Source organism: Sander vitreus, chromosome 10 (assembly GCF_031162955.1).
Source record: "Sander vitreus isolate 19-12246 chromosome 10, sanVit1, whole genome shotgun sequence".
In the NCBI taxonomy this organism is placed as follows: Eukaryota; Metazoa; Chordata; class Actinopteri; order Perciformes; family Percidae; genus Sander; species Sander vitreus.
In genome coordinates, this window is record NC_135864.1 from 17,512,423 (window position 1) to 17,530,533 (window position 18,111).

General features: G+C 39.5%; 1 protein-coding gene across 3 annotated transcripts in view; it reads left to right on the forward strand.

Annotated features, from left to right (window-relative positions):
* The window catches only part of diaph1 (diaphanous related formin 1), a 102,995-nt gene that overhangs the window by 22,480 nt on the left and 62,404 nt on the right, over window positions 1–18,111 (forward strand). For 2 of the 3 annotated variants that reach the window (XM_078260613.1, XM_078260616.1), the window contains exons 2-13: window positions 5,388–5,414; window positions 6,228–6,389; window positions 6,930–7,031; window positions 7,755–7,885; window positions 8,888–8,971; window positions 9,066–9,129; window positions 9,635–9,774; window positions 10,166–10,271; window positions 10,489–10,599; window positions 10,843–10,960; window positions 12,811–12,928; window positions 15,309–15,424. In XM_078260613.1, coding sequence (XP_078116739.1) covers window positions 5,388–5,414; window positions 6,228–6,389; window positions 6,930–7,031; window positions 7,755–7,885; window positions 8,888–8,971; window positions 9,066–9,129; window positions 9,635–9,774; window positions 10,166–10,271; window positions 10,489–10,599; window positions 10,843–10,960; window positions 12,811–12,928; window positions 15,309–15,424 — 1,279 coding nt within the window. The remainder of the gene's footprint in view (window positions 1–5,387; window positions 5,415–6,227; window positions 6,390–6,929; window positions 7,032–7,754; window positions 7,886–8,887; window positions 8,972–9,065; window positions 9,130–9,634; window positions 9,775–10,165; window positions 10,272–10,488; window positions 10,600–10,842; window positions 10,961–12,810; window positions 12,929–15,308; window positions 15,425–18,111) is intronic. The other variant, XM_078260614.1, reaches the window with a different exon arrangement.

Below are 18,111 nucleotides of genomic sequence, written 5' to 3' on the forward strand. Positions count from 1 at the left end.
TACCTTGTACATCTGGAGACAGCTGTAGAACAATTAAACATAATGACAAACCACATTTACCCCTAATTCAATGCCATGTGAAAGTAGTAGGTGATTAAAAGATAAAACAAAATGCAAAATATTTGCAACAAACGCACAGACACACACACACAGATGTATGTGGACCCAGGTAAACCACTGTAAGAATAATTGATTGGCAAACATTTAGGTCCTGAATTATGCTTTCATGCTGATGAAAGTGCAAGCATCAGTTGTAAAGCAAATATTAGAGAAAGATTGAAAACAACTAGGGCTGGAACGATATGCCTTTGTCCCGATTTGATTCTTTCACGATTAAGGGTGCATATTCGATTTGTATTGCGATTTTTCATTCATTGCGATTCTAGAAGTACTGCGATTTGATAGTATTGAGTATTGCAATTTTCTTTTCCTTCTTTAACAAAAACAAAAGTTAAACAATTAACTTCTAGAGACAATATATCATGAGACATTTCTAAAAACTAATTGTTTTCTTAGAATAATGCACATTACATGTCCAGACTGATCTCACTAAGTAGCGTATGTATGACACGCCAATTCGTATGCCATTTTTGCATGTTATGAAGACGCATAATCATTTTTTAGCGTGTTTATCAACGCCGTTTGGCCTCCATTGACTTACATTACATGTGAATTTTTGCCGTAGCGAGTAGTATGAAAGGCAAAGGTTGGTTGGGGTGGCGGATGTGTAAAATAATAAAATAAAATTTTTAAATAAATGTTCCTTTCTTAAACCCAACCTTTTTTTTTTTTTTTTACACGCGTGTGACGTTCTCACGATAGCACGGCACGTGCCGTGTTTACATCCGCTGTATACAGCGTAGACATACACGTGGATAGCTCAAAAAACGTACAGATAACACGCCATTTGGCTTTAGGAAAGTGGCGTGTATGTTTACGCAAAGTCATGATGCCATGTTGACATGTGAGTCAGTCAGTCTCACATTTATTTAATTTGTAAAGAAGTACATAACATGTATTTTCTGCTTTCCGTCTGTTTTGCTGGAAACGGATATGATGTAGTCGCTGTCAGCTGTACTATATAAACAAAAAGAAGGAAAAAAAAGAGGAATATATCGATTCTAGGGAAAAGAATCGATTATAAAAATCGTCGCAAAAAAACTCACCCCTAATAACCACAGCGTTGAGTATCTGCTGATACCAATACCCATCTGACAATAGTTTGTCCCTCTTCAGTATCTTCTAATCTAAGGTATTGTGTTGGTGTCATTTTTGTGCCATTGTGTAAAATGCATGTAACATGTTGATTGCTGCCACAAAACTGTAAAGCATTAGGCAAAACATTCTGTAGTGCAAAACCTGAGTCGTTAATTGTCCTGTTAGACGTAATGACATGGGAAACTTTAATTTTAAGTAAATATAGCTCTTACGGCCAGAATTTGGTGAAATATGGAATAAATGAGTAATGTTTTAATTTTCAAAGGACCCCGAAAAAATGACTAATGTCGTTTTGAAAACTACCTTTTGTTATTTTCTGTCAATAATATCATTTTTAATACTATTTTCAAGTTTCTTTAAAGTTCTCCCCGGTCTTGCCAACTTTGTTTTAACCCTTAGCACTCTGCACTGTACAACTTACCTCTCCCAAACTGTATTAAGTTCCCGTTGTCTTTAGGTTTGAAAAAGAAAAATGGGCAGTAGAGAAAATGAAACGGATATTGTTCTATACTATTGTTGGTAGGCGGTGTCTGACGGTGCCGGTTGGGGGTGTGATGAACAGTGGTAGTAATAGTCACAATAAAGATAATGGAACAGTGACTACAATGGTAGTCGTAGTAGTTCATGTCATAGTAGGGCACAGCAGGGCGTTACGGGGTGTAATGTGGCACAGCACAGCATGGGTGGACGCGGCAGGACGCAGCCGGACACAGCAGGGAATCGCAGAGCGTAGCAGGGTGTAGCAGGTCCCTAGCGACAGCTGCACCCAAGACCCAGGTCTTGGTGCCGGGTCGGGCTTGAACTCTCCCCTGCCGGAACGGGCTGTACTTCCTGCCTCCCTCTACTCTCACTATATTATTGATTATATGATAGGTAGATCTGATGACTATGAGGAGAAGCAGAGGGAAGCTGGGGTGCTGTGTCTGTTGCTATACACCCTGCCCCGCCGGTCTAGGCATACGCTGCAACTCCTCACTCCCTAACTATAAGCGTTTGGTTGGGGAGATTGGTTTTGAGGAACGTTGTCGTTTGGCCGATCCAGGCAGTGTAGGCCACCGGACCGTCTGACTACTGCATCCCTCAGAAGCTTTTGCCGCGCGGTAGCAATTCTCTTCTGTGACGACGGCTGGTCAGTCGGCGTTGAAGGGGGGTGAGCCCGGCGAACCGCATCGGCTGCTACCGTTTCCGACTCCGGCAAGGATAACCGGTGTCGAGCAAGAAGATGGACGTTGGCAGGCGGCTGAGTCCCATGGTGCAGTATCCTGGGAGGCCGCCGGGAGAGATGAGATCCGGAGCGACTGATTATGAGCCACGTCCCTAACTATAAGCTTTATCAAAGAGGAGGGTTTTCAGTTTATTCTTAAATGTGGTGACGGTGTCTGCCCCCCCGAACCCAGACTGGGAGCTGGTTCCACAGGAGTGGAGCCTGGTAGTTGAAGGCTCTGGCTCCCATTCTACTTTTAGAGACTCTAGGAACCACTAGTAGCTCTGAGTTCTGGGAGCAGTGCTCTAATGGGACAATAAGGTACTAAGAGCTCTTCTAGATATGATGGTGCTTGACCATTTAGAGCTTTGTAGGTCAGGAGAAGGATTTTAAATTCAGTCCTGGATTTTACAGGAAGCCAATGCAGAGAAGCTAGTACAGGGGAAATATGGTCTCTTTTCTTAGTTCTTGTCAGAACACGTGCTGCAGCATTCTGGATCAGCTGGAGAGTCCTAAGGGACTTATTTGAGCATCCTGATAGTAAGGAATTACAGTAGTCCAGCCTGGAAGTAACGAATGCATGGACTAGTTTTTCAGCATCGTTTTTAGATGGGATGTTCCTGATTTTGGCAATGTTACGAAGATGGAAAAAGGCTGTTCTTGAGGTTTGTTTTAAGTGGGCATCAAAGGATGAGTCCTAATCAAAAATAACTCCTGCTGTGCTGAAATAAAAAAAAAAAATAGAAACAAATAAATACTTTTTGAGTATGTGCTCCCTGTAGAAGTTTTTAGGGCATGTGTGAAGATTCTTGAGGACAGTTGTTAGTGTCTCTGCTGGGTTTCCCATTACTGGGTGTAGCCTGACACCTACTGTAGTAAGCAAGATGTGCATTCACACCAGCACAATCAACGAGACAAAGCAAATGTATCACAATGTATTGCAGTAAAATTGTATTTGTCCCACTGGTATTTTGTTCTTAGGATTTCACATGAATGGTAAATCACTCAAGACTTAGTTTGATTTAGAGGCAATGTGCAACATCTGGAGGACAAAGATAAACAGATTGACTCTCACAGCCGAAAATAAGCTTTCACTAGAATTACAAATAACAGAAGGGAAAATCCAAGTACTGTATTGGTCTGAATATAAGACGTTTTTTTTTCTCCCCTGGATATATGTCTGAAAAAGTGGGTTTGTCTTATATTTGGGGTCTAGACTTTTTTTTTATGTTAACCCTCTAAAGTGCACGTGGTATAATGTAATATTGAATATCTCCAGATCAATACAGTGCAGAGACTTACTTTTTTTTGGTTTAGAAGCAGAGAAATGCGCCGTTTTAACGAGATCCTCTAACAATTGTAGGCCATCCAGAAGCTTTGTTAAATCATTGTGGAATTACAGTGTCTTTGTAACATATATAAAGAATTATGAATCCAAAAATCAACTCACAGATCTCCGTTTTGCTCCGTGACCTTTCAACCCAGCGTCAAAAACCATTCTGAATTAAGTTTTGTGGTGCTGCAGAGATGTCCTGGCCTACAAGTTGTATTCTACAGACTTAGGAAAAACTCTTTGTTTGGTACAAACGCTTGGAAAAATCACATCATGATCATTTTGATATATTTTTTAATAAAAATGAGAACAATAATAATGATTATCGTTCCCCCTCTAATATCGTGAATCATATTGCAGTTGCAATACCAGTCAAAATAATACAATTCAATATTTTACTCATATGGTGCAGCCCTACATTGATTTATTTTAATCAAAATAGCTGACTATGTATTGTAATGTATATCTTTGAAGCACTGTTCACAATAGAGTAGCTTATAGATGAGATGAAGCAGCAGCAATGCAGGAACAACCTTTTTGTACTTTTTCTTGTTTTAACTTTTTAACTTGTGAAAAATCTTTTTACTACATTTACCCCATACCTTAAATTGTTAAAGTTACTTATATTTTTTAAATATACAGTAGACGGCTGAATATCCTGAGACTTGTGAATTGTGCGAGTGTAGATTTTGTCTACAAGTTGAGCCATGTGCACCTCTCTACTTAGGCTTTAGCTGACAGAAGAAGGGACACATATGTCGGTAGCATGGCACTGCATTTAGTCTGTTTGTGTGTGTTCCTTAAATGAGAAAACTTAAAGAAGACACTGTTCTGTGTGTGATCTTGTGACCCTTAGACCCCTGCAACCCCTAAGGTTGCATGCTATGTGATGTCTTGTGGGTTGTTTACAAAGTATAGCACTTGGAGGTTCATTGTTACTTTTGCTTTTCTCTGTCAAAATACATGGAAAACAACTTACCTATGTTAGTATTTTTCATTTCGGATTTCTGCCCTTCCACTTGGTGATACTAATATTATTTCTGATTATTCTATTTAGAGTCATTTTGATGTTGTTTGCTCTGCATGGACTTTGTCAGGGCATGTGCTTGTCCAGTTTAAAAGTGATACTGCCAGCAATAGGTAGCCTACAGCAACATTATTGGATGTAGCCTGACACCTAGTGGCCAAGATACGCAAGTGTATTTTATATATATATATATATATATATATATATATATATATATATATATATATATATTCTTTGCCCCACTTGACTGCTAATCTGCTACTAATAGGCCAGTCATGTAATTATCTCTTCTCTTGACTACCTCAACTTAGACTCTAATTTAAATGTATTAGTTCTCTAGAGATGTGTATCAATGATTGCATTGAGTTATAAAACCGTGATTTAGTTACAGTGTTGCCCTCTGTCCTGCTGCGAATCATTTATGACCTCTGTAGACTATTTCCTAGATCTGTTTCCTGTCATAAATGATTTTTGTCTAATTGATTCTTTCTCTTTATCTCCCTCCATCCGCTTACCCTCTTGTCACTGCTCTCCCCTGCCGTCTGTTTGATTTTTCCTACCCTTCCATTAAATTGTTCTCCCTTTCATCCATTCATCCTTTACAGACCCTCAAACGCCTGATTCCTGACGAGGTAGGTTTGTTAACTGTCACCTGTGTGCTTGACTCGTCCATCTGTCATTGATATCTGATCTTTAATAAACCAACTCACCATTATTCATTGGATGTCATGTCACAGTCTGCCACACTAACACAATACACCATAACACAGTGCCTGTGTTTTGTCCTGTGCTGTACTCCCATTGGATGTGCATGCTTTAAGATGCACACTGGCGGCATGAAATGCTTGGCACATAGACAAGTGATGCCCTCATGTGCCTATCACAGGAGGATGCCACAATCATACATACTGACAGATTATTGTTCATGAATCATTATGGAGGGTCACTATGTCAATGTGATACGTTTACATGTATCCGAAAGTTGATGTTCGTCAGTGTTTTTTCATTTGGCAATAAATTATGTTTTGGCAATTTACCACACAGTCATTAAAACCAGAGGGAAAGAAATCCCCCGTTTGTTTGTTCAAATTGACTCTTATATTCTGCGCCTGTCAGTGTTGACTGCATGTTGACTTTGTGTGGCAACGTTTGTTGGCAAAAACCTTTTGACGTCTCTAATCCCTAATCACCGTCTCACATTGTTGAAAGGTTTCTACTGTTGTAGAAAATATAATATCCCACAACTAAGGGAAGATTCCCCTTATGTATTGTATTATTATTTAATTATTTAACACAACACAACAGAGAGCAGGCCTGTCTTCAACCTGTGAGTTGATTTGGGATTGTTACCTTGTTCTGTGGTCTTACAGTGATGGTTACACTTTGCAGTTTTTCTCCCTGACCTCTTTCCTCTAACCTGTGTGTCATGTTGTCTGCTAATCCAGTTGGAGCGTTTCACCAGCATGAGGAAAAAGGACAAGGAGAAGCCCGGCCAAGTGCCGAGTCAGCGACACTCTTCAGCTGCCAGCTATGAGCTCAGCGCTCCGAGTGCTATGCTGCACGATCATTCTGATGAATACGTCCTGGAACTCTTCGAACAGATGCTGGTGAGAAAGATCGTAAAAGTGTGTGTGTGTGTGTGTGTTGTGTATGAAAGATTCAGCTTTTGGTTAATTACCTATTCATTATCCCCCCTGAACAGCCATGGAAACTTCTACTTGGTATATTCCACTTACAAATACATAATCACTCCCTGATTAAAGACCCTTAATGTAGATTTACTAACACCTTTAAAAGAAAAACTAAAATTGTGAAAGGGTTCATTTTAAGAGGAAGTACATTTTTTCTCTGTTACTCAATAGGTATGCGTTGACATACTGCTCACACTTGTCAGCTGAGCATCTGTTAGCATCTCACTGGGGGCCTTCCAATTGCTTCCAATTCAGCAGAGACTAGTTGAAATATGTTAATGCAATTTGTCACATTTATAAATACAATATGATTTCCATTTGTATCGTGCATTTTGTGTTTATTAATTGCTTGAGTCTATAGATTTTTCCTTATGCCATCGCCTTGTCTCAGAATACCTTGTTGATCCCTCTGTCCTACTTCTTTCTTTTTACTTTCTTCCTCCTGTCTTTCTTTAGGTGGATATGAACCTGAATGGGGAGAAGCAGCAGCCTCTAAGGGCAAAAGACATTATGATCAAACGAGAGATGGTCTCCCAGTACCTCCACACGTCTAAAGCTGTCAGTACCAAAATAAATGTTGCTAATGCAGTGTGCTGTAGGGAATTTGCAGACAGCTTCATGCAAGTTTTTCGTAATTTATTTTTTTAGCATTGGCTGAAATCAGTACAAGTTACAGAGTTTGGTCCTTTATATGCCATATTGTCCTATGCTAAACACAGTGCTACATACGGGTTTTTGTCATATTCACTTTCAAAACTATTTGAATGAAGTGAGACTAAATAACCAAATAAAAAAAGAGATCAGATTATACTTTTATACACTATTATCTTGGACTAATTGTTCAGATAAATGTACAGTCAAAGGCCTTTCCTTGACTGTCTGTGTTCAGGGATTGACCGTGTCTCCAAGACTGGATTGTAATAGACATTATACACGTGTATTCACTGGTGAAATGTAGATTCAATGAAATATCACAACCATCATTGGAAGGACCAGCTACGCTTTTAGTCGTTGGGTGAATAAAAACAGCATGTGTAATATAATCAAACATGGTGAAAGTGAGTGACTCAAAGGACCGACATAATCAAGCATAGATGGTTGCTGCGCAGTTCATATAACTGTGAAATAAGCCTATTACTAGAAAATCCTACACACAGTACCCTTTAATTCTGCAAATCAAAAATTCAAATTAGGCTTCCATGTGGAAATAACACCAATTACAACCTGTAAGAAGATGAATATAAATGCAATAAACAATGTGATTTTGTGTTGGTTGATTAGGGTCAAAACCAGAAAGAGAGCGCCAAATCAGCCATGATGTACATCCAGGAGTTAAAGTCAGACTACCGAGACACACAGCTGCTGAGCTGTCTGGAATCTCTGCGAGTCTCTCTCAATAACAACCCTGTCAGGTAATACACACATATACTTCCATACAGATACATACAGTGAGTAAAAAAAATCAAACATTGACCCAGATACATTTAGTTTTAACCTTCCAGTGTGGAGTCCAGACCTCAGTCCAATTGAGACTTGACTGATCTTTCATGATACCCATGTAACTTGACAGAGCTTAAGTAAAATCTCAAATATTGCAGTGTATTGATGTGCAAAGGTGATACAGGCCTATTCATATATGCTTCAATTGCTGCTGAAGAAGCTTCAATGGAATACCTCACACAGGTGATCTTCATTTGACTTACTGTATTATGTGACTTCTAAAAACAGTCCATACTTGACCACTGATTGCATTGGGCCTTTAAACTTTGCCGTTTAAAGGCCCAATGTGTACTGTAATTATTTGACCATATACATTACAGAGTTTGACCTTCAGATAAAAAAGGTGTTTTTCAACGATCATAATTGATAAGATAGGCCTGTTACTTCTTTATTTCAAACATTACAGCACCAGAAAACATTAATAACTAAGTTTAAGTCATCTGGTGTTCGTCTATTTTTTCAAAATACCTCTAAATCAACTTGGGGATGATTATGATGAATATTTGGACACAGAATCATGCATTGTCCCTGTATATATCAACAAAACTATTGGCATCATAAAAAAACCCCACATTTTTCAACATTATGAAATTTACATTAACGCCAGAAATACAGGTAGGTCATGCTTGCTTTTAAAATAAAACATGGCTATCATGTCCAACTGTATGCAGTATCTCCTTGAACCATCTGGTCATTATCAACAATTAAGCACACATCTTTTTTTAAATAAGTTTAAAGGCGTACCAAGAAGATACAGCAAAAGCTTTAAACTGAAGTGGGAAAATTACATTAAAAATAAATAAATATATTTCATTTGAATGGCAATGGGAGAAGCCAAGGGGGGGGGGGGGAACTATAAAATGTGAAAATGTCCAAAGCACAGTGTACTAATCATGTGGTCTTGTCACTTCCAGTTGGGTGCAGAACTTTGGAGATGAAGGGCTGGCCCTGCTGCTGAATCTGCTTAGAAGACTACAAGAGGACAAAGACGAGTACCCGTGAGACACCTTAACCTCAGAAAAAGAAATTGTACTCATTAGCAATGTGTTTGTAATGTCTTTCTGAATGTCTTTTCTCTCATCCACCAACTAGAATGATAGGAGTGAAATGTCAGCACGAAATCATTCGTTGTCTAAAAGCCTTTATGAACAACAAGGTAAGAAAATTGACTGTTTCTTTACTCATGTCAAGATACCTAATCTTTTTTTGGTATAGCTGCACATAGTTGTTACATGTAGTTGTAAGTAATATAACTAGTAATGGAATCAATTTTTATCCCATTTTGTGTCCTTGTTGTAGTGTAGCAGTTCTTCCTCTAGAGGGCATTATGAAGTCAATGTGACCAACTTCTGTCAGTTCATTATAATGAATACTATTAACCTTTGAGAGCGAATTGAGTTATCAGTGTGGTGATGGGCCAACCCTAGGTAATTAGTATAAATGTCTTTGAAATATATCACATTTATTAATAATTACACACCGGTAATTGAGTATCAACAATGTGGTACCTGCAGGAGACAAATTGATTCCTATTCTTCAGATGTAAACACTATAATTTGAACCATGAAAGCCTGGTCTTTGCCTTACTGCAGAAAATAAACCTTAAATGACTTCACCTCATTCTGCTTTCTCGCTTCCTACTTCCTTTCTCTCCCCTTTAGTATGGTCTAAAATCCATGCTGGAGTCAGTTGAGGGAATTCCTCTGTTGGTCAAAGCCATCAACCCTCAGGTGCCACATATGATGGTGGATGCTGTCAAGCTACTTTCTGCCATCTCAATATTGGAACATCCTGAAAACCTGTAAGCATTAGTGGAATTCTGACACCATGTCATACATCAATCAAGTACAGAACAGACATTATGGCTCTGCACAACCAATTCCTTCCTACAGTTAATGTCTGGAGTCTAATATGCAGTGTTATAAAAATTACAGTCTTGAACTGCTCTATTGGCAACAGTTAGCAACCTAGCATTGACATCAATAATTGAGTAATTGCCCATTATATTTCTTTTCTCTTTTACCTGTATGTCAGGTTTCAATAAAAAAACTGTTGAATAAAGCAACATAATGTACATTTTAATTCTGCGTACATTTGTTTAATGGCAAATTTTGTATTCATGTATTGATACTTGATTTAACAACATGTAGCAACATTTTATATGATGTGCATAAATGTCTGTTGTTTTGCAGTCATGAGCGTGTTTTAGAGGCCATTACAGAGGAGGCAGAGATACGGGACATCGAGAGGTTCCAGCCTCTCCTTGCTGGCATGATCAATCACAACATTGCTCTTAAGGTGCATATGCACACACATACTTTAAGAATTATAAATCCCCATATGTGTTTTTGTTGACAAATGACACCAACCCAGCTGCATTTGATAGACAGCACTACTCGATGCAATCTGCAGTGTAAAAGACTTACTCAGCGGACAATGTGTTTTTGTATTATAGTTATCATCTATCCAGTTACTCTAAATTGTGAAGTTGACTTTTCGATATGTTGTTTGGCAGGGTGGCTGCATGCAGCTAATCAACGCCTTAATAAGCCGGGGAGAAGAGTTGGACTTCAGGATCCATATTCGCTCTGAACTGCTAAGATTGGGACTCAGAGACCTGCTGACGGTACAGAAAACATTCCCCATTGATGTTCTCTCAGAGTGACTCTAACAACACACACATTTGCAAATCCTTACTCCTCATGTCTCTCTCACTCTTGATGCCTCTGTCTTGCTGACTGGCTGACACACTTATATGCTTTGAAAATTTTGTCTCAACTGTCCAAACTCAATGTTTGCCAAACACATCTGTCATTCTCCCCCTTGCCTTTTCATCCCCTCCGCCTACATCCCATCGCTCTCCTTGCAGGAGGTGCGAATGATAGAAAACGAAGAGCTGAGGGTGCAAATCACGGTGTTTGATGAGCAGGCTGAAGATGACTCTGAGGACCTCAAAGCACGTCTTGAAGACATCCGCATTGAGATGGAATATCCTTCCACTGGGCAAAATGGTTCCTCTGTAGAAATTGTCAGGGTCAACTTTATGACCTAGAACATCTATATAGGCTACCTGGTAACATAACTTTGCATGCTCGTGGTGTTGTGTTTATGTTACTTTGCTAGTTTGAAGAGTGAAATGAATAACCTTCATAATGTATTTTTTATAATGAAAGAATATGTATGATTCACACAGATAGGATAAAGAAGTATATGCATGTATTCCCTTCATTATAAACATGAGTCTACAAGGAGCAATCTACACCAAATCAGATTGCCCCTTTCTTCCCAGTTTTCAGCCTGACCACTTACTTTCTTCTAAGGCGGATGCAAAATTAATATTTTCTTACGTGATGAGCATAATCTTTCAGGCTCTAGGGGCATTGACCCTGTGTGGACCTTTTTACATTCAGAATCCGTCTATGCCAATTAGTGTCTTACAGACATTTGCTACTCATCTGCAGTGCAGTTAAAGCAGCCACACATCCGGACACTGGTGGACTTTTACCATGAATTATTATTATTATTATTATTATTATTACTACCTGTTTTTGTTAAACAGATTAGAGTCAGTCCAATTACTACTTAGCTGAGTGTTAATATCTTTTGTTGTATGTGGACTTGATGGTTCATTCTACTAAACTTTGATATCACTGTGAACACATGCATATCTGACCACTTTGTGGTGAGAAAACGGGACCTGAAATGACTCCCTTAATAGCTATATTCTAAGCAAATATGGTCTATTCATGTAAAACCTGAATGTCTATAATGAGTTTGTCCTGATGTGACAAAGACACCTATTTGCAGGGAAGGATGTATCTTTATCTTAATCACACAACGCGTACTGTTGTAGGCTCTTTGACTTAGTGTGACATCCAGGATGGACAGGATTTTGATAAAAAGAAAGTCACCCTTACGGTAACAGTGTAGTTATAAAAATGGCTCAAAAAGGAATTTCACCGACTGCTGTAATTATCCTTTCTGCTTTTGACGTGCAGTTATAATCTTCAACACCAGATGTCCTCCAGGGGTAGCCAGTACAGTGTAAACCAGTCCCCCAGGAAGTGCGCCAGGCTTTGAAGCAAATTGAACATAGCAGCCAAACGGTAGAAACGTTACGTGATGCTCTCTGGCCCAAAAATACTTTCCCCCATAGACTTACATGGCGAAAGAGATGTCTGTAAATCAGTGGATACATTTTATTTTTAGCTTCAGAACCCCTGCAAAATGACAGAATCAAAATTTGATCCATTCTGTTCGATAACATTTGGAAAGTCTAGAAGAGCCACTCAATTAAATCATATAATCCCCATTCAAGTTCAACCGGAATTAGCTGGCTCGGTCAGTGGAGGTCTCTAGTGCGCCTGCTCTATGGGCCGGACAGTGCGAAAGCAGAACGCAAGATCAGGGTATTTTTAGGTGTGCCACTGAGCAACTCTCAGAGGAATGAACGGGGCTCCGCTTCGAACGATGTATACAGGTCTTATAATACATCCATGGTGTCACTGCAACACTGAACGAACACTGAGGTCAAATAGATTTTGATAACATAAACATATTTGTGTGATAGAACTGCTTGTGGTAGTTGTGCAGAAATGTCATCACACTCTCCCTATGCAACAAAGATTATCAGATGGTCTACAAGTCTGGTCTGTGTTAGACTTTTATTTGACTGTAATTCTGATGTGTTTAGTTGTGTGGCTCCAAGCCTTGTATAAGTAATATTATGCAACAGAAGACTATTCCGTTACCGATTATTGAAGATGTTGTGTATGGAGATTTATATATTTGTGTTAATCTCTTTTATAAATTGTGTGCCTTAACTGCTTTTGCTTCAATGATGTGAGGGAAGTGTTTGAGATCCTATTCAACACTGTGAAGGACTCCAAGGGCGAAACCCACTTCCTGTCCATGATGCAGCACCTGCTGCTGATCCGTAATGACTATTTGGCCAGGTAGCACATGAACATACAAACACACATACATGTCGATACTCTCTCACACATGTTCCTGCTCACACATTCACATATTAGAGCTGATATATTGTTTTGTGACAAGAGACTAGATATTGTATCATCTGGGATTTATTTAATCACTGCTGTTCTATCATTGTGATACATACATTGGCATTTATACTAGAATAAGGCTAATTGTTCAAATGTTCTGAATGATTGGGCATGCAGAGAAAAGCTGCTCTAAAATTCTAGAACTCTAGGTGTACTCTTGAATAAAAATTAGGAGGCAGAATTCCGAGTCCTGTTTGCAGCATAATACATCTATTTCATATACATACAGGAAAGTAGTTATGGAACTGTCACCAGCAATTTATTTTGCAGTACCAATGCAGTCTGCCAAAATAACCATGACAAAAGGAAAACTTAAGAAGGAGTTTCTTCCCTTTCTTCATCCACCTCTCCCTCCTCTCAGCCCTGTCCTCCATTTGCTGTTTGTTTTCTAGAGCACCGTTCAAAGGCTAAGAAATTAATACATGCAAAGAACTCCAATTCCATTTTAATAGAAATGAACGCCATCACCTCTTATCACCAGAAATATGCTAATGTCTCTCCCTGTGTCTTCCAAAGCCCTTGGGGGTTTAGCTAGGGAAACCGAGGAGGAATGAAGAGTGAATAATTGAATGACAAGAAGGGGGTAGAATAATGTTAAGGGCAAGTCAAAAATTGTACGGCATAGTGTATGTACATTTACACATCTATGTCTACTTTTACATGAAGCTACACAAAAGGGAGGAATGTGTTGCCTTACTTAATGTCACAGAAAACAGGCAAAACACAACATGTGCAGGCATGCAGATATTTGATTTGAGTTGTTGTTGGTCGGTGTTGCCTTGATGGTATCAGACAGACAGGAAATTGTAGTTTATTTTTAACACAGTTTGGGGAATCTATTTTGAGGATGGAAAAGGTAGGTTGGCCCAAACAAATGGTCCCAGCTGAGGTCTTTTAAACTTCCCTCTCTTCCATCCCTCCCTCTTTCCTATCTGGCTTTCTGTCCAGGTGATCCAGTGGAACACAATAGAGGTTGTCTGTAATGCACAGAGAGACAGGAAGCGAGGGTGGGAGTGAGAGCTGTAGAGTGGCAGAAAATACAGCTTGATAATTACAGAGATGAAGAGAGAAGGGAGGTGGAAGGCGAGACAATAATAAAGAAGAAATTGAGAGTTGAGGTAAATTGCTAGGCAGATGTTGAGAGAATGAGGGAGGGACGCACAGGGAATAGAAGGGTTAGCATTTGTGTGGGAATGAATGCAAGAGTACCTGCTACTTTGCTATTTTTTTTCATTCTTGGTCTTACTGTGTTTCAATCCCAAGTGGAGATGGAGGCCTGAGAATTTACCAGAATACACAAATGCACTCATATGAATGGTTATACCTCTAGTCATACACATACTTTGCATGTACACAGACTGTACAGGGCTTAATAGATGTAGTTTAAAAATGCAATGACGTGTGTATTTATTTTACGATTTAGCATCATTTATATAGCCTTAGGGCTACCAACCAGCTTTTCCCTAATGTACTTAATATTTAAATTGAATGTGTTTAGGCTGGTGACGAATGCCATATTTAGGATGTAGACTAATCTATTTCACTTTGACTCAGTTTTCAAGAATGACACTAGATGTCTCTATCGCTCCACGGATAAATCTAAGCTTAGGAAAACTTGAAGTATATTGAAGGAGTGGAACAAGTGTTAGACAAAGGCAGAGTGACTAAGTGAGACAGGGGAGGGCGGGAGACAGAATTAATAAAGTATTGAGTTTGTGACTCTGGCAGCACCTAATGGGGTCAGGGAATAAGACAGCTCCAAAATTGAGTGTCTGTGTGAAGCTGGCTTGATCAGACACGGGGCGCTGGACATACACTAACACACTCTCACGAACACAGTTGGACGCAATCAATCTTTGTGACAAGAAACTCAAACTGTCATGCTCACACAGACAGCCAATCCCAGTTGCAGACAAAGACGAAGTGACGAAGCATGTGTGTTCAGTGTTCACACATTTGTCGGAACAAATGAACCAACTTGATCTTTGTCAGTCCCATCCTCTGTTCACATAATGTGCCAAATTTCATATTAATGCGGACTCCTCTGGTATTGTACAACACATACATACACATCATTGTGGAAACAACATGTACAGTATGTTGTAGAGAGTGAGGCAGTCTCGTCTTTCCCCAGCATATTAACTCTCTTTTGTCTTTGCTACCCTCCTTCCATCCTTCACATCTTATCTTCCCCCTGTCTTTCTCCACTTCTTTCTCTCTGTCTCCCAATCCATCTATCTGTAAATCTGTCACTCCCTTCCTCCTGCAGGCCTCAGTACTACAAGTTAATAGACGAGTGTATCGCTCAGATCGTGCTTCACAGGAATGGAGCGGACCCGGACTTCAAGTGCCGTAAACTCAGCCTCAAAATTGAAGGCTTGATAGGTGAGTTGTTAGACCGGAACACACACATGATCAAGTCTTTCCTTTTCTCTCTCTAAGAGTACTAAGGGCCGTCTTGCCCATCAACCAACAACCTTAAAATGTAGAGCTATATGCATGCTTTTTCACAGGCATTAAGGACCACATCAACACAAAATTCACATAGGCCAGAGAAATCAAACATTGTGGCATAGTGCTGTGAGTTGAAACTTTCAACCATATTTCACTTTTATCCTACCCCACTCCAATCACTGACACAATTGCTTTTGTGCAATTAAGGTTATTATACCTGCTTTATGTAATTTAACCATAATTTGGTCATTATACAATAATGCAATGTATATGCCATGGTTGACAAATGTGTAGTGGCCCAGAAACACCACAGGGTGGACCCAGAGAGGGAGTGTGTGTTAGTGTGGGCTGAATTGTGCGACTGGTTGGTGGTATAAAATGCACTTTATCAAGAGGACAAAAGCCTTATCTCAAACTAAGCCACCCCAGAGTCTGATGTCACAATATAGTAGGTGAGATTTATTTGTCCTCGTCCAATGTTTGATTCTTGACACACAATGATAGATTGGTGAGATGGTAACTCTCAGGCACTGGTGGTGAATGTATTAATATAATAAAAGTCGGCAGTGGCCAGGTATGTGTGTCTGCAAGCATCCCCTCTGTTTAAAGCATAGGTTCACAATTTTTCAATTTTCAAGTCTGTCTTAAAATAATCGTCAGGTGCCCAAATGAACATTGAAATTGGTTTTGCTTGCTGTAATCGTTACTCTTTTTTTTCAAACCAGCCAAGATCCTTTCCTAATGCGTTTCCAATGGGAGTGATGAGGAACTAATACTACAGTCCTCGTTCTGTGCAAAAATACATCAAGTTTTTCTGAAGCTAATATGAGGCTTCAACAGCCTAAGCTAATCATATCAAGTCTTTTTCAGTACAAAGTTCCCTCTTTGTGTTACTATGCCTCCACTGCAGCTCTGCAAGAAAACAGTGTCCGGGGGGGAAATAGAGAAAGGGAATTCTAAAAAGACTTTGAAGAATACTTGTGTAATACTCACTTGATAAACTCAGACTGGTGTCTCATATTGGCTTTAGATAAACTTTGGAATACACTTTTGCACAGAACGAGGATGAGTAGATTTAAAAACAATTGGAAGCACATTTAAAAAAACAAAGATCTTTTATTGGCCAGTATGAAAAAGAAGAATTATTACAGCAAGCTAAAACTGTTTTGACTCATATATGGGCACCTGACTATAGTTTTAAGACAGACTTGACAAATTGTGAACCTATTGTCTAAGTTCCCATGAGCAAGACACATAATCCTAGAGGGTAACACAGAAAGTATTATGATGGCCACTGATCCATGTCATTTCCTGTCACTCTATTATATACATGCATGAAATGCAGAATTTTGGTGAAAAGTGGTGCATGCTGATATATGTGCATGTGGTATTGTGAACGTGAGTGACAGCACTAAATGTTGACGAGGAAACACCGGCTGACTATAGTAAACCAAAGCAGAGCATAATGGAGGTGCAGGCCATGTCTCAAGAGTTCAAAACTCCTTTATGGCAGTTCTCCGTTGCTCACCGCAGGAGGCTCTAATTGCACTGCTTCTAAATGCGTCCTGACACACACAGGCTGGCTGGCCTCCTTTAAGGCTGCCAGAGTTATTATCGGTGGAAAGCAGCCCAATTCTGCCCTGCATGCATTATTTAGTGTTTTTCTTTGAACTCTGAAATTCAGCACAGTTTTTCCCCCTACATTCTGGCTCCCTTAGTGCTCTCTATTCGAAGTTTGTCCCATTTCCCATTTAGCCTAGCCACCATGACAGAAGTGTCGTCCCCCCCCCCTTCCATTACATATCCAATAACTATGTAAACTCGTACACAAAAGCACACTCTGAAAATGTACGTGGGTTGGCATATTATTGTCAAGTTCCTTCATCCGGGAAAATCTTGTCTTTCACAAAATAGATTTCTCATTTTGCTCTGCCTCGCTTACCAGCTTATCTAGATATAAGGCATCTTGCATAGTTTCCACTCCTTTTTCCACTAGCCATATTTTCCAGTAACTGATGAAGACTCACACTTTGTCTCTTCACAATCTGTATAATTCACTTTTTATAAGTTTATGCAATTTCTTCATTTTCTATTTTAGCTTTTCACAGCTCTTTATTTCTGCTATCTATCTGTTTGTTCCCTCTTCTGGGCATCATGATTAGCTGTCTTTGATCCCATGACTTTGTGGCATTCATCTTCAAGCTAATTAGTTCTTTTACTGCACATGCTCGGTAAGCCCTTGGGCACTGAACCACCTGTAGGCCCTGCAATTATTCTGGAAAATAACCCTGTTGGTCAGCCTGTGTTCTCTCACCTTGTCCTTTGCCAAGCAAAACCTCTGATAATGGATTACTTCCAGACTGTTACATGGTCTTTCTATTTTGAAAAAAAGAATTTGATATTGGTGTGAGATGTCTTTCCCATCGAGGGAAATTAGGGTGCTCCCATCTCTCACACATACACACAGTCAGACAAAGGTGAATGTATTGGAGGCTTAAAAGGTAATGATGTGTAGAAGCAGCATGCAACAGATGGCATCCTGTTGTAATGAGATGCCAGCACCATCTTCTCATGGATCTTGACTTTGAGTAGTGTGATAAGGGAAAATAGGGAGACAG